Below are 13,926 nucleotides of genomic sequence, written 5' to 3'. Positions count from 1 at the left end.
GGTGCCACAAGCAAACAAAATGTTTGTCTGTTGGTAGGACAGAATTTGTAGAGCTGGCAAAGCTTTGCAGAGTTTTACCTTGCTAATAAAACCAAACAGATGAGAAGGAGCCAGCTCAAACAGCAGGCCTTGTGCTGGCAAAGAACAAGGTAAGTGGGGCTCATCCCATGGAGGTGATTTTGGTTCCAGTGAAGGACCATTTGATGTGAAGAAGGGCTGAGTTTTGTCTCTGTGGTTATGCTGCAGGGGATGACCATCCGTCCTCTTGTTGACTTGTTGGCTGTCAAGAGGAAAAGAGAGAGTGCTCCTACAGTGGGAGAGCAGATCCATATCCGGGTAAGTGATGCATCCATCAGCACCTGGCCAGGGCATTCCCATTTGCTTCGCTGATAGCAATGTGGTCCTCTGAAACCTGGTGTGCCTCCAGGGGCTTGTCAGCCCTGCAGCTTTATCTGAATCCTCTGCAGGTCAGTCCCTTTCCAGGTCTGAATTTTTGTGCAGCTTCCTAACCATGAGTTATTATTTTCCTTGGAACAGCAGCCATCAACTCAGGCTGATGTTGTCTTAGGTGTGGTGCATAAAGATGACAGAAAAAAGATGATCACTTGCCCAAAATTTTATATTCTAACCTCTGTCTAGCTTTTCTGCTTCTCTGGAAACAGTGAAAGCAAACAAGACTTGGTTGCTTTCAGGGTTGGGATCATTTGTGTGTTCATCAGGCACATCAGCAGCAGCTTGGATGTGCCCCAAATATGTTGTTATTTTCTGGAAATTGTGGATACCCCCTCCTTGGAAGTGTTCAAGGCCAGGTTGGATGGGATTTTGAGCAACCTGGTCTAGTGGAAGGTCTCCCTGCCCATGGCAGAGGAGTCAGAACAAGATGATCTTTAAGGTTCCTTCTAACCCAAATCATTCCAAGTCCCTAACCCAAAAGAGAAGTTTAATTCACCTTGCTCTTGCCATCCAAATGTTGGCCTTTCTAATTCTAGAGGACTTCTTCAGAGAGTGGGTCAGGTGCAGGAGAAAGCAGGGTGTTCTGCACACCTAGCTGAGGCTTTGCCTTTGCGTCTGCATCCAGCCTAGAGTCATGGGCTTCAATCTAATTGTTTATGCCCAGTCACGTTTTGGTGGGTATGGCTCCTTCAGGAATATTTTTGTCATCTTTTTGGGTAGCTAGAAATGAAGACATTAGGTCTGAGGACATTTATAGAAGCTGTTTGGCACCCTCACAATTAGGTTGTATTACAGGGCTTTGTCTGAGGTTAACAGAACAGTTCAATAGGCTGAAGAGGCTTTTCCTATCATGAGCAGAGAATACTTTCCTCTTTTGTTAGGGTGTGAATAGCAAATCATCTCGGGAAACATGTTTGTTAGGAGATGTGAGCTGAGAATGGCCCTGTACCAATTAAGTTAAGTAGAAAAGGTAACAATGCAGATGGTTGGAAATCAGGGAGGCAGGAGCCAGAAGCAGCTTTCTTCCTGAAATTAATTTCTCCATTCAGGTGGTCAGAATGTCCTTGCTGGCAAGAGTGATGAACAGCAGTAGTAGTGGGGCTCATTTGCTGGTCCTCAGACCATACAGCTGCTAATAGCAGCGTGAGGACTCTAAGCCTGTACCAGGCTGCAGGACTGAGTGAACCACTCTGACATTTTTCTGTCTCTGACCTCACAAAAATTAATTATTATGAGAATGAGAGCTGGAGGAGGCTCGAGGGACGTTGGTAGCTAAGCATGGAGGGGCAGTGACCCGGAGTAGAGCAGAGCTTTCTCCCAGTTAGAGATGCCAGTAGGAGGAAAAACGATTTGGAAAACTGGAGTTTTAACTTCTAGGTGGAAAAAAAAATCAAGAAGCCTGGGATTTTGAATGTCATGTTAACCAACAGTAATGGTTTTGTGTAAGGCATGATATGGCCAATGACTTAATTCAGTGGGAATTGTCTGAGGGAAGACAGCATTCATTATTCAAGTCAAAGCATGATTTAGATGTTATCTACATCTCTATCCTGAAGATGCTGATCTCCTGAGACAGGTTGTCCTGCTTATCAAGGCCCAGTATGCAGGACATGCAGGACATCAGCCCTCCCTCCGTGCTTATCCTTTGCTTGTGCAGACCTGAAAGCAAACAGCCAAACCCCTGACTGTGCTCCAGAACCAAGGGATACATGTGGGTGCCTGGATGGGGAATTGGCCTGACATCCCCTTCCCTTGTTTACTGGAGCTGTGCAGGGAGTTGAAAGCATCCCCAGTTTCCTCAGCTGGCTTTTGATGTTTGTTGCCTGAGTTCATCACATAGGCAATGCATGCAACCGGTGTACAGCAAAATCCTCTCTTCTGTTTAGTTCTTGGATCATTTGCTGGCTGGCATTGAAGATATATCTGGACACTGGGGACAGTATTACTGGAAAGACAAGTAAGGATTTGTCAAAATACACCTGTGTACATGTGTAGAAAAAAATGAGGCTGGCTTATGTTCCCTGAGTTTCCACTGTGGGCAGCTGAGCCTTGTTCATCCCTGTGGCACAAGGCGGGTGGCAGAGGGGCAGCTTTTCCTGGCCACGGTGAGACTAGGTTCTTGGGGCACTTCCCTGCTTTTGCAGGTCCCATGTTGTACTTCACCCTGAAAAGACTCTTTTCTTCTCTCCTGCTGTGCTTGCCCCTTCTTGTCCAAAGAAATCTGCTGGAAAGAAAAGGTACCTGTCAGCACAACCCCCAGCTTGGGCAGCTTCAACCTGTCCCTATCTGGCCAGCTGGGAGTTGAAGACCCCAATTCAGTGTGTGCACAAATAGCAGGACAATACGAGAGCTTGCAGAACTCAGATGGGCAACTACTTGTTGTAGACTGAAATGTTATAGAGGATTTCTACAGATTTCTGTGGAAAGGTGCTCAATTTTCATGAAGTTCTGGTAGAATGCACACCTAAGAGATTTTCTGAAACACAAATAACATAAAATACACAAACAGCACTCTGCCAGGGTTAATCCCTTGGCTGTGCAGACACAGATGCAGCTAACTTCATGGTAAAGACTCTGGAACAGACAGCTGGCAGGGATGTTCTTGGGAATGCCAGTGCTTGGAAGTGCCACTAGAGGGTATGGGAATCACTGCTGATAAAGGAGGTCCTGGTTCCTTGCAGAGGTTTGTGAGCTGCCAGCAACAGCTGAACTTGAGTGGCAGGATCTGATACTAGCTAGATCCTTCCCAAAGGCTGTGCTGCATTTGAGCAGAAAGCAAGAGGAGATGGATCAAAAGGGAATCTGGAAGTGACGTCCCTTAGGGATACTGAGTGTATCTTTAGCACTTAGAGCAGAGATCATGATAAATTGGGCACTTTGGGGAGTTTTCCCTATATTTGGCAAAGTTTTAATATCTTAGCTCATGTATTGTAGTGCAGAAATAATTGGGGACTGACCTCCTACACTGTTGGTTTCTGGAAAGAAGGTAATGGAATACAAGAAGATAGGGGAGAGTCAGGGGCTCTGAGCAGCCTGCTCTAGTTGTAGATGTCCCTGCTGACTGCAGGGGGGTTGACCTGGATGGCCTTTAAAGGTCCCTTCCCACCCAAACTGTTCTATGATTCTGTGAACCTGCTGGCTTGTTCAGGTCCATTCTGGTACTGGGGAGCAGTGGGGGGAGGCTAAGCCCATGCCCTTCTCCAACAGGTTAGAATATTTCAACAGCAAATACCTGCAGAAGCTCCTGCTTCGGGAACACAACCAGCCGAAATCGAGCATCGTGCTGCTCTACGAGAAGCTGGAGCGGAAGCATGCCATCCAGCTGGCAGAAGCAGGGCAGCTGGGCCATGCCCCATCCCACCCAGCCTTGCTGTAAGTGCTCCCCTTGCCATCACTCCTCCCAGCCTTCCCACCTGAGGGCACAGAAACCGCTTGCTGTTTGCAGAATGCAGTTACGAAAAGCTCCTCTGCCTCCTCTGCCCTTCCCTGATGGGAGAGAGCAGCTTAGCTTGGACACATGCACAGCAAGCACTGGAAAAAATCATAAGGTGGGCATGAAAAATGATCAGCTGGATGAGCAATCTACTGGCATTGGCAAACAGAGGTTCTGATCTTGTGCACGGGAAGTCATCTGTTAGCCACACCCCAGTGGCACAGAAAGGGTGCTCTGAGAAAGAGGCTCTGCACCAGTGTGGGTTTGAGGCTCTGCACCAGTGTGGGTTTGAGGCTCTGCACCAGTGTGGGTTTGAGGCTCTGCACCAGCGTGGGTTTGAGGCTCTGCACCAGCGTGGGTTTGAGGCTCTGCACCAGCGTGGGTTTGTGTTTCTGCACCAGCGTGGGTTTGTGTTTCTGCACCAGCGTGGGTTTGTGTTTCTGCACCAGCGTGGGTTTGTGTTTCTGCACCAGCGTGGGTTTGTGTTTCTGCACCCGCGTGGGTTTGTGTTTCTGCACCCGCGTGGGTTTGTGTTTCTGCACCCGCGTGGGTTTGTGTTTCTGCACCCGCGTGGGTTTGAGGCTCTGCACCCGCGTGGGTTTGAGGCTCTGCACCCGCGTGGGTTTGAGGCTCTGCACCCGCGTGGGTTTGTGTTTCTGCACCCGCGTGGGTTTGTGTTTCTGCACCCGCGTGGGTTTGTGGCTCTGCACCAGCGTGGGTTTGAGGCTCTGCACCAGCGTGGGTTTGAGGCTCTGCACCAGCGTGGGTTTGAGGCTCTGCACCAGCGTGGGTTTGAGGCTCTGCACTGTTTTTTTGATGGTTTTGCACTATTACATGTACCAAAGGAGTGAATAGTGCGAATAGGCATCAGCTGAGACAGCAGGGTCAAATAGTCATGTGTCATGGCCATCTCATCTCTCACAGGCTGTTCTGCTCTGCCACAGCTCCTTTAGCTACCAAGAGGCACATGGATGGCACAGCTCTGATGCAATTACTGAATGTTCTTCCTGCACTGAGCTCCATCTGCAAGGATTTGGTGGCGGTCATGTCTGCTGCTGGTGGTCATGTCTGCTGCTGGTGGGATGTGAAAGTGCTGCTGTGAGGATGCTCTGGTTGTCTTGCATCTTCCAAAATACAGCATTCTGGTTTGGTGTTTTGTTTTTTTTTTTTTTTTTCAGCAACAACAGGGCTGTCATAACAGACAGAAAAGTGGAGGATGCTCTGACTCCGGACATCCTGGACAACATACAGGAAATATTGGCAAGGAACCTGTACCGAACCAGGAGGACGGTATAACCCTTCCCTCAATCTGTATTTTAGATGTCCAATAACAAAATACATCTCCCTTATCCTAACAGCCTGAGCAGATGTTATGAATATTTACATAATTACTAACGATGTCTCTTTGTGAGCAGAGAATAGTTGGCTGTGTGGAGCCGGATCCAGTTTCCAAGTCAGTGGCACATTTCTGTTTGCAGCATGACAGCTTTTGAAAGGTTCACCCAGTCAGCCTATAATTTCATGAAGTATTTTAGGCATCAGTACCCTGAACCAGAAAGGAGAAAGGAGGAGCACACGGATCTGCAGGCAGCAGGTTTGCAGATCCAGCAGTTGCAGCAGCTCCTGGTTACCTATGGGGCAAAGCAGGAACGGAGTTATCCTCACATTGTGGATTTTTTTTCCCCACAGAAGAGAGCTCAGGGAGTGAGGTGTGAGGCAAAATTCATCTGCAGAGGTTTTGAAACCGCTCAGCAGTTTTGCCATGAAACTGATTCCACTGGCAAACAGCACAGAGCCCATTTGCTGTTTACAGAATAACTGGTGAATAATCTGTCTGAGGTTTTGCACAGCACCCAGGACTGCGAGCTGTAATTGCTGTTCACGTGGTGATACATGCAGCCTTATCCTTAAAATCCACCTTAAGCCTTTGTTTTAGGGATTACACACGAAATGCTGAGCCCTTGAGGGATGCAGCTGGCATGGGCAGCTCAGTACACAGGGATCCACCACTCCCTCCTGTCCAGAAGGAAACAGCTAGACAGGACTAAGAGGAAACCAGTAGAAATGGTCACTGGGATAAAGATGAAGGCATGACTCCTGTTTGCACTTACTCCTGCCTAAATCCGGCCTCACCCCTCACAGCAACTGACTTATCCCAACCCTAACTGATGTCAGTGGGAGATTTGACTTGGTTGGCTTATGGCTTTTGAAGCAGGATTTATGGTTCCTGTGGTTTGTATATGATATAAAATATTGGAAGGCTGGGAAGAGGCCCCGAGGCTGAAGACACCTCAAACAGAGTAGTTGCACTAGGTTGCTCTGTCACCTGGACTCATAGATGTGCCTTGGTCTTGTCATTCAGTGACCTCTTGGGCAGTTTTGCATAAAGCAGGGTTTGGAGTCCCATCTTCCTTCTTTGGCTCTTTCCCTCCATCCCCACCTCTCATAGGTGGGTAGCTCAGTTTATCCCCATAAATAGGCAGGCTGGTTGCAGGGGTGGGTAAAGGACCCTGGAAGCCACAGGCACTAGTGAAGGGATGATGGTGTGGAAGGAGGGATGGTCCCACCTGCAACCAGTCTCTGATACACCAGGCTGTATTAGAAGGGCTGTGGTTAGTAGGTCGAGAGAGGTTCTCCTTCCCCTCTACTCTGCCCTGCTGTGGCTGCATCTGGAGTATTGTGTCCAGTTCTGAGCCCCTCAGTTCAGGAAGGACCTCAGGGAACTGCTTGAAAGAGTCCAGCACAGAGCCACAAAGATGATTAGGGGAATGGATCATCTTCCTTATGAGGAGAGACTGAGGGAGCTGAGAGCTCTTTAGCCTGGAGAGGAGGAGCCTGGAGCCTGAGAGGTGACCTCATTCATGTTGATAAAGATGTGCAGGGTGAGTGCCCAGAGGCTGGAGCCAGGCTCTGCTGGGTGATGCCCAATGACAGCACAAGGGGCAATGGTGGAGGTTGAGGCATAGGAAGTTCCATGGAAACAAGAGGAAACACTTTTCTGTGAGGGTGACAGAACACTGGAACAGGCTGCCCAGGGAGGTTGTGGAGGCACCTTCTGTGGAGATATTCAAAACCCAGCCAGATGCATTCCAGTGTGACCTGGTATAGGTGATCCTGATTTGGCAGCGGGGTTGGGCTGGATGAGCTTCCGAGGTCCCTTGCAGCCCCTAACGCCGATGGTGTGATGCAATGTGCAGGGGCCGGCGTACAACAGGCACACCCTTCCTGGAGAGACCGAGCCTGGCGAGCATGCCGAGGAGATCCTGATCCTGCGGCACAGGGGCCTGCGCCTGGAGCTGAGCGGCGCTGACACGGCCAGCTGCAGGAAGGAGGTAAGAGGCAGCGAGCAGTGCCTGGATCTGCAGAGACCAGGCGTGGGCTGCTTCCCCTGGGTAGCTGTGACAGGCACTAGCAATAGTGCTGTTTGTTGCTGGCAGTGCTTCCTTTGAAGGACAAATCCTCTTGCCTTAAAACGAGAAGAAAAAAGTCTCTCTCAATCCTGAATTAGTTTCCAGTGAGCAGAAAACGCAGAGGTAAGAGGAAAAAAACCCAACCAAACCCAACTCCTGACAACCAGCTTGGGCCATCCTGCACGCAGTGCTGTTGGGGGCTTTGTTTGTGAACACAGGCTTCCATCCCTGCTAGGACAGTTATTTAGTGAGCAAAGGTTATTAATTTGGCTTCACTCTCTGGATCCAGGGATTCAGAGGTCTGGTTTGCCCACGTTTTTGTTTCTGAGAGATTTTGTGGAAGGCAGGAATTCGTTTCACCCATTGTCCGTGGGCCCAGATGGACTGTAAATATTTGAAACTCTTCAGTCTTTGATCCCTACCCCTCCCACCTCTTTTCAAAGCACAGAAGCACGATTGTGAGCTTCCTTGTTTATTCTGAAGGTAAGTGTTTGGCTTTTAAAAGCAACTACGTTTCTGGGCAGACTGGTAGCAATAAAATCTTTTTATTTTCCTTTCTGGGGGCTTGGAACTAGATGATCTTTAAGGTTCTTTCAAACCAAATCATTCTATGATTCTCTGAAGAAAGGAAAGTAGAGGGATGTGTTAGATACCAGATTCCTGGGAGAACCACTCTGAGTCCAAATTTACCGCTGGCACAGCTCCATGTTGGTTCATGTTCTGACTTAGAAGAGAAACAAGGTAAATACAATGTCTGTAGCTGGTGAAGACTTTTGCTGACTTCCTTGGAAATCAGTGAGAGGATTTGAGCCATCATTTCCCCATGGAAAGAGAAAATGGTCTAGGAATAGTACATAAAGAGCAGGCTTGGACTTTTTAATTCCTCCCATCCTCTGCAACTCTTGCTTTAGAGGAAAAACAATCAGCCTCTTTAATATCTTGCTCCCTAACCTCCAGGTCATCAGCAGTAATTGCTGAGCCATCCCTAAATTTCCCTCCCTTATCTGAACTTAAGGATGTGGTGGCTTGAGCTAAAGCACTGCCCAAGTGCAAGTCCTGGTCTCTAATCTGGGCAGCAATGTTCCATCACTTAGGAGAACAGAATGACCTTTTAAAAAGAAATAATTTGTCTGTCTTTATTTAGACAGTAATTTTCCATGACAGCACAAGAACTCAGGACTGCAACAGGCTTTCTTCCACTCGCATTTCTCTGTTCAAATGCCAGTCACTGAGAGCCCATCGAGAGCAGCAGTAAGCCACCAAATGCTGCTGCTTCCCAGCCCTTCATTCACAGAAAGGTGTTCCAGCTCTGGCAAACAACTTAGAAGATTTAATTTGATCATTTACATGCTGATTGGTACTTACAATTCAAAATAGATAGGCAAGAACATGGCATGTTCCTGTAGAACATTTGGTATAATTAAACTTCAAAAGAACAGTATCAAACTAGGGCTGATTTTGAGCACGAAGTTACACACTTTAAGGACATTTGATTGTTAACCCTTCTGCTCCTGCTCTCCCCTTCACTGTTGTTCCTGTGTGGTGCATCTGGGAGGCAATTTAGTGCTTTTGGGAAGACCATTTCTCTTTTCCCTTTGAATACTTACAGCTGGATTTTCAGGGCACAGAATACTGGGGGGAGGGAATTAGCAGAAGCTGTAGAATCGACTCTGTCTCTACACTGACTCGTGGATGGTGGCTGGCCAGTGCTTCTCTGGATGATGCAAAATGCCAGTTTGATGCTGAACACTCAGAGGAGTCATTTGTTGGGGCTGATCACACCCTGTACAGCAGCTATGCTTGCCTTCTACCAGGCTGAGTGAAGTAGATGTCAACACTGGGAGCTGATGCCACTGACATCTGCAAGGGTGACTCTAAGCTCAAGAAGCATCCCCTGCACCCAAAAGGACAAGTCAGGTGTGGTGTGTGTAGCTTATTTGCTAATGTTTTAAAACCTGCCTCATTGTCTTCATTATGAGGAAAGGCTGAGACACCTGGGGCTGTTAAACCTGAGGAAGAGCAACTGAGAGGGGATCTTCTCAGTGCTCATCAATAGCTAAAGGGCAGGAGGCAAGAGGATGGGGCCAGACTTTTCTCAGCAGTGCCCAGCAACAGCACAAAGGACAGTGGCTACAAACCAAACCACAGAAGGTTCCATCTAAACATGAGGAAAAGCTGCTTTGCTGTGAGAGTGTCAGAGCCCTGGCACAGGCTGCCCAGAGAGGTTGTGGAGTCTCCTTCTCTGGAGAGATTCCAAACTCACCTTGCACATTGTGATCCTGGGCAAGCTGCTGTGGGTGACCCTGCTTTAGCAGGGGGATTGGACTGGGTGATCTCCAGAGGTCCAACCCCTGCTGTGGAGATTCTGGTATTTTGTTGCAAGTAGAAATAAGGCAATACCCCAAAGTGCTGGGTTAATGTTCCAAAAGAGCCCTGGAACATTAACACGAGGCGGGAGGGTGGGTGAACGCTGTTGCTTCACGCTGTAGGAGGATGGATTGCAGAATTTGTCAGTAGAAGGAAGGAACACTGTGCTAAAAAGTAGATTTCAGCCCATTGAAAGCAGCTTAATATATTAAGGGTGGGGGGTGTGGGGAGGGGGAGTTAAGCCTCTCAGGTTTAGTTTCATGCCAAGTTGACAAGCAAATGGCATCTTCCTCTTTAAAAGAGATGAATGAAAAATAGAGCTGGTTAGTGTTGGAGATTTTGCTCATTGTCAGATGCTCCATCTTTTGCAGTCCCAAAGGGAAGAATTTGGCCTTCCAGGTTTTGATTCAGCAAAGAAAAAAAAAATAACCAACCAAAAACCCAAGAAACCAGCATTCTCATGGCACAGGCGTTTCTATTCTGCACTTCACCACGAGATGGAAGCATTACAACTGTGTTTGCAAACTCGACGACACCAGCAACTGCAAAGCAAACTTCCAGCCAGTGAAAGCCCTCTGGTGCTGCTGAAACACTGTGTGTCTTCTGCTGCCAGTCTGTTTGCAAAAAGCTTTGGTGGTACATTCCATCAGTTGGATGTTCTGAGCTGAGAGAATGGCTTAAAGAATCCCTTTGGTTCAGTGAAACTCTGCTTTTTCTGCTCACTTCCTTAGCAAAGTTCTTTTAGTCCTTGGCTCTTAAAACATGAAGTTGTTGCAACTCAGATTCATCTCATGATTTATTAGGTGCTGGTTGTTTTTACTTCATGTATCAGTCATGAATGTGCATATGAAAGGGCATCTTTCTATAGCCTTGTGAGACTGAGGAGAAGCCAGGAGTGAAGTTCGTCTCACTTGATGGACAATCCTTCCCCAGTCAATGTGGAGAAACCAGTGTGCTCACCAGGACAGGCACTGCTCCATGGACAGCATCTGGCTTCAACCAGGGTGAATCACCTCTTCTCTCTACCCTGGGTGGCCTTAGGGGTCTAGTGCACTTTAGGTGCCTACCTTTGCTTTGACAGATGTGACCTGAGGTGATTCTCAGGTTGCATCAGAAGACCCTGCCAAGGAAAGGTTTGGCAGTGACTGGGGAAGGCGGAGGGAAGAAAAGGACAATCCTCATCCCTGCCGAGCCAACGGTGCAGGTTAAATGATTTACACCAGGCAGAAAACCCTTGGCAAGACTACAAGGTGACTTCAGATCTGAATTGTAGCCGAGAGGATTAACTCCAAGACTATCTATTTCCAGCAGAAAGTTCTCCTTCCCCTGCCTAAGGACAAAATTCCTGCCGAAGGCTGCAGCTTCCTGGAGCTGTGCATCAGGCTGGCTCCAAAGGCTGTCTGGATTCTGGGCTTGCTGTGCTTCTGGCAAGGATCCAACACTGCCTGGGCTGGCAGGGAGCTCTCTGAGACCCAGGATAGCTTTTATTTACCACTGAGCACCCAGAAAATCCTTGCACCTGTAGCCAGGCAACTTTGTCCTCTTTTTTTCTGCCAAAACATGAGTGCACTCCCCCCCAGAAGGAGCTCATTTGGAGCTGCCTGTGAGCCATGTGCGTAAATGACATACTGCCTTTGGTAATTACACCGGAGCCCTTTCATGGAGCATGCTCTGCGAATCCCTAACTGCCCCTGGGAATGGCTTTCCAGGGAGCTGGCCACTGCTGTGGAGCTGGGAAGGCATTGTTAGGAAAATGGTCAATAAAAGTGTGAACAAGGGATGGAGGGCATCGGTCCTCGTTAGGGGAGGGAGGGGAGCGAGCTGAAACAAAACAGCAACCCGGGCTGGGAGGTGTCCAGAGTTATTTTGGCAGTCTGGGTTTCTGGGCTGAGGTGCCAAATCCCAGCTGCACGAGAGACTTACTTCCAGTTTACAGAAGCACTGAACAATTCAGGCAGCATTGTGCTACCTGATTTGATTTGGTTTTATTTTTCCTGAAGGGTGGAGATTAGCGCTGGAGTGAAAGGACAGGGAGCTCATTAGTACAAGTTCCTTACCTGCCTCCTTGGCTTGCAGCCAAGGTGGGCACCGGCCAAGGTGAGAAGTGTCCATGTCCTGGGGATGGGCTTTGCCTTATGTACTCCCCCGTCCTGCTCCCCCTGCTCCAGGGCTGCTCCTTCCCACTCTTTCTACCAGACTGCTCCTGGAGACTTCAGACCTCTTCTGCCAACCTGAAACAAATGGTTGTGTGTAAATATTCCCAGACCATCTATTGGTCTGGTTTTAGCAACTGTTCTTTGTGTTCCCTTTGGAAAAAAGCAATACCAGTGGAAAGAGAAAGCTCAGGGCTTGCAAACGACTTGATTATGAAGGTGGGGAGTCATTAGCAGACTTGCTATCAGCCTTCACAAGTGCATTGAAGTCCTTTTCTTCTTTAGTCACAGAAGGAGGACTCCTACTCGATGCAGAGTGACTCCAGCGTGCAGCCCAAGCTGTGCCGCTCCTTCACCGGTAAGATGGGAGCTGGTGGGTGCTGGCGGTGACTTCCTGCCTCCCCTGATCTCCCTGCCCCATCCCCATGTGTCCAGCACAGGACAGAGAGGATGTGCTGAGCTCCATGGCATGTCTGTTGCAGGACTGGGGTTGGTGAGACAGCTAAGGCCAAGCTGCCCTGGCTTGGCTACAGGCAGCAGCAGGAAGATCTGGGCTGCCTGTTGCAGGCTGGTGGCTGCAGGAGCATCAGTCCGAGCCTGAGAGACTAAGTAGGGCTCTTTAGGTGAGCATTGTGAACAAGCAAACACAGCCAGGAGCTTACTCAGCCCCAGTGCCCCATCCTAGCCTGACCTCAGACCAGTTGTAGTGAGCACTGGGATGTGTGATGGTGCTCCAGGTAGCTGCTTGATGACAGAGGTGGTGCTGGGAACCAGAGCAGTGAGAAGTGTGTCCCAGTCTGGATGTTTGACCTCCTTATTATGTGTGTGCTGTAAGGGAGTGCAGGAATTTACATGAAGCTTTTTTGTCTGCCATGTCCAGCCAGGGAATCATCTGGAACTGGTACTCTCATCCTATTCCACCAAGCACTAAGAGGTTTGGCAGTGTCTGCAGATCATTCTGCTTACTCCGATGCTAATGCATGAACTCAAACCTTATGAAAGTGAATGATACTTCAAAATGTGAAGTTTATGCCCATCTGCCTTCCAAAAATTAAGATTTTTTTTGTTTTTGCTTGCAAAGTGCTATTAAAATGCATTTTGAGTGCCCCATTAGCAGCCCTGACTGCTTTGATTATCTGTTACAGCAAGATCAGTGGCTCAAGACCTCATGTTTTTGTAAGCCCATGCTTAGCTTTTAGAGCACTGAAGGAATAGTTTCCACACTCAACAACAGCAAAGAGGTGATATCAGTGGGTTAATGTCAGTGACACAACTGTAGTTGGTCAAAGCTGTCAGCAGAGTTGACACAATGGGATGTTCAGTGGGCAGCTGAGCACTGATTTTTTACAATTGCAGGCACAGCACCTTGAGCATTACAGAAGTGATGACTGAAAAGGTTTCAGTGCTTGGTGAAAGTAACCAAAAAAAGCTCCCAGTATGGGCTGGGATAGGCTAAGGTGCAGGGTCAAGGGCTTGTAGTGATAGAATGAGAGGGAATGGTTTTGAGCTTGAGGAGGGCAGATTTGGACTGGAGATGAGGAAGAAATTCTTTCCAGTGAGGGTGGGGAGACACTGGAACAGGTTGCCCAGGGGGGCTGTGGATGTCCCCTCCCTGGAGGTGTTCAAGGCCAGGCTGGATGAGGCCTTGAGCAACCTGGGCTGGTGGAAAATGTCCATGCCCATGGCAGGGGTGTTGGCAGGAGATTAAGGTCTGCAGGAAGGGCATCCACAACCTCCCTGGGCAGCCTGTTCCAGTGTCTCACCACCCTCACTGTAAAAAATTCCTTCCTAATCTCCAGTCTGCATCTGCCCTCCTCAAGCCTAAAGCTCATCCTATCACCCCTCATCCTATCACAACAAGCCCTTGCAAAATGTCCTTTCCCCTAAGTAGTTTTTTATTCCTGTTGACCCACAGAGGAGAACATTTCTCAGCCAGGTTGGTGTTTTGTCTCTTTCCACAGTGGGGACTGCAGACCAGGTTCGTGAAGTGAAACAGAACCGGTCCCAGTCGGTGTGTGTCGTGCCCCCGCCGCAGCCCGGCGCTGCCGCCAGGAACAGGAGCAGAGACGTGGAGAAAGAGCTGACTTGGGAGGTGGAAAAGCACCACTGA

The 13,926-nt window shown here is 48.7% G+C and overlaps 1 protein-coding gene across 1 annotated transcript in view; it reads left to right on the top strand.

The window, feature by feature from the left end:
• The window catches only part of LOC128972721 (sodium/hydrogen exchanger 2-like), a 35,130-nt gene extending 21,204 nt beyond the window's left edge, over positions 1-13,926 (top strand). The window contains 7 exon segments of the mRNA XM_054388827.1: positions 247-336; positions 2,340-2,410; positions 3,661-3,825; positions 5,065-5,176; positions 7,084-7,218; positions 12,102-12,174; positions 13,778-13,926. Of these exon segments, the coding sequence (XP_054244802.1) occupies positions 247-336; positions 2,340-2,410; positions 3,661-3,825; positions 5,065-5,176; positions 7,084-7,218; positions 12,102-12,174; positions 13,778-13,926 (795 nt within the window).

Source organism: Indicator indicator, chromosome 17 (assembly GCF_027791375.1).
Source record: "Indicator indicator isolate 239-I01 chromosome 17, UM_Iind_1.1, whole genome shotgun sequence".
Lineage (NCBI taxonomy): Eukaryota > Metazoa > Chordata > Aves > Piciformes > Indicatoridae > Indicator > Indicator indicator.
The sequence above is the reverse complement of the archived record's forward strand: the minus strand, read 5'-3'. Positions and strand labels throughout refer to the sequence as shown.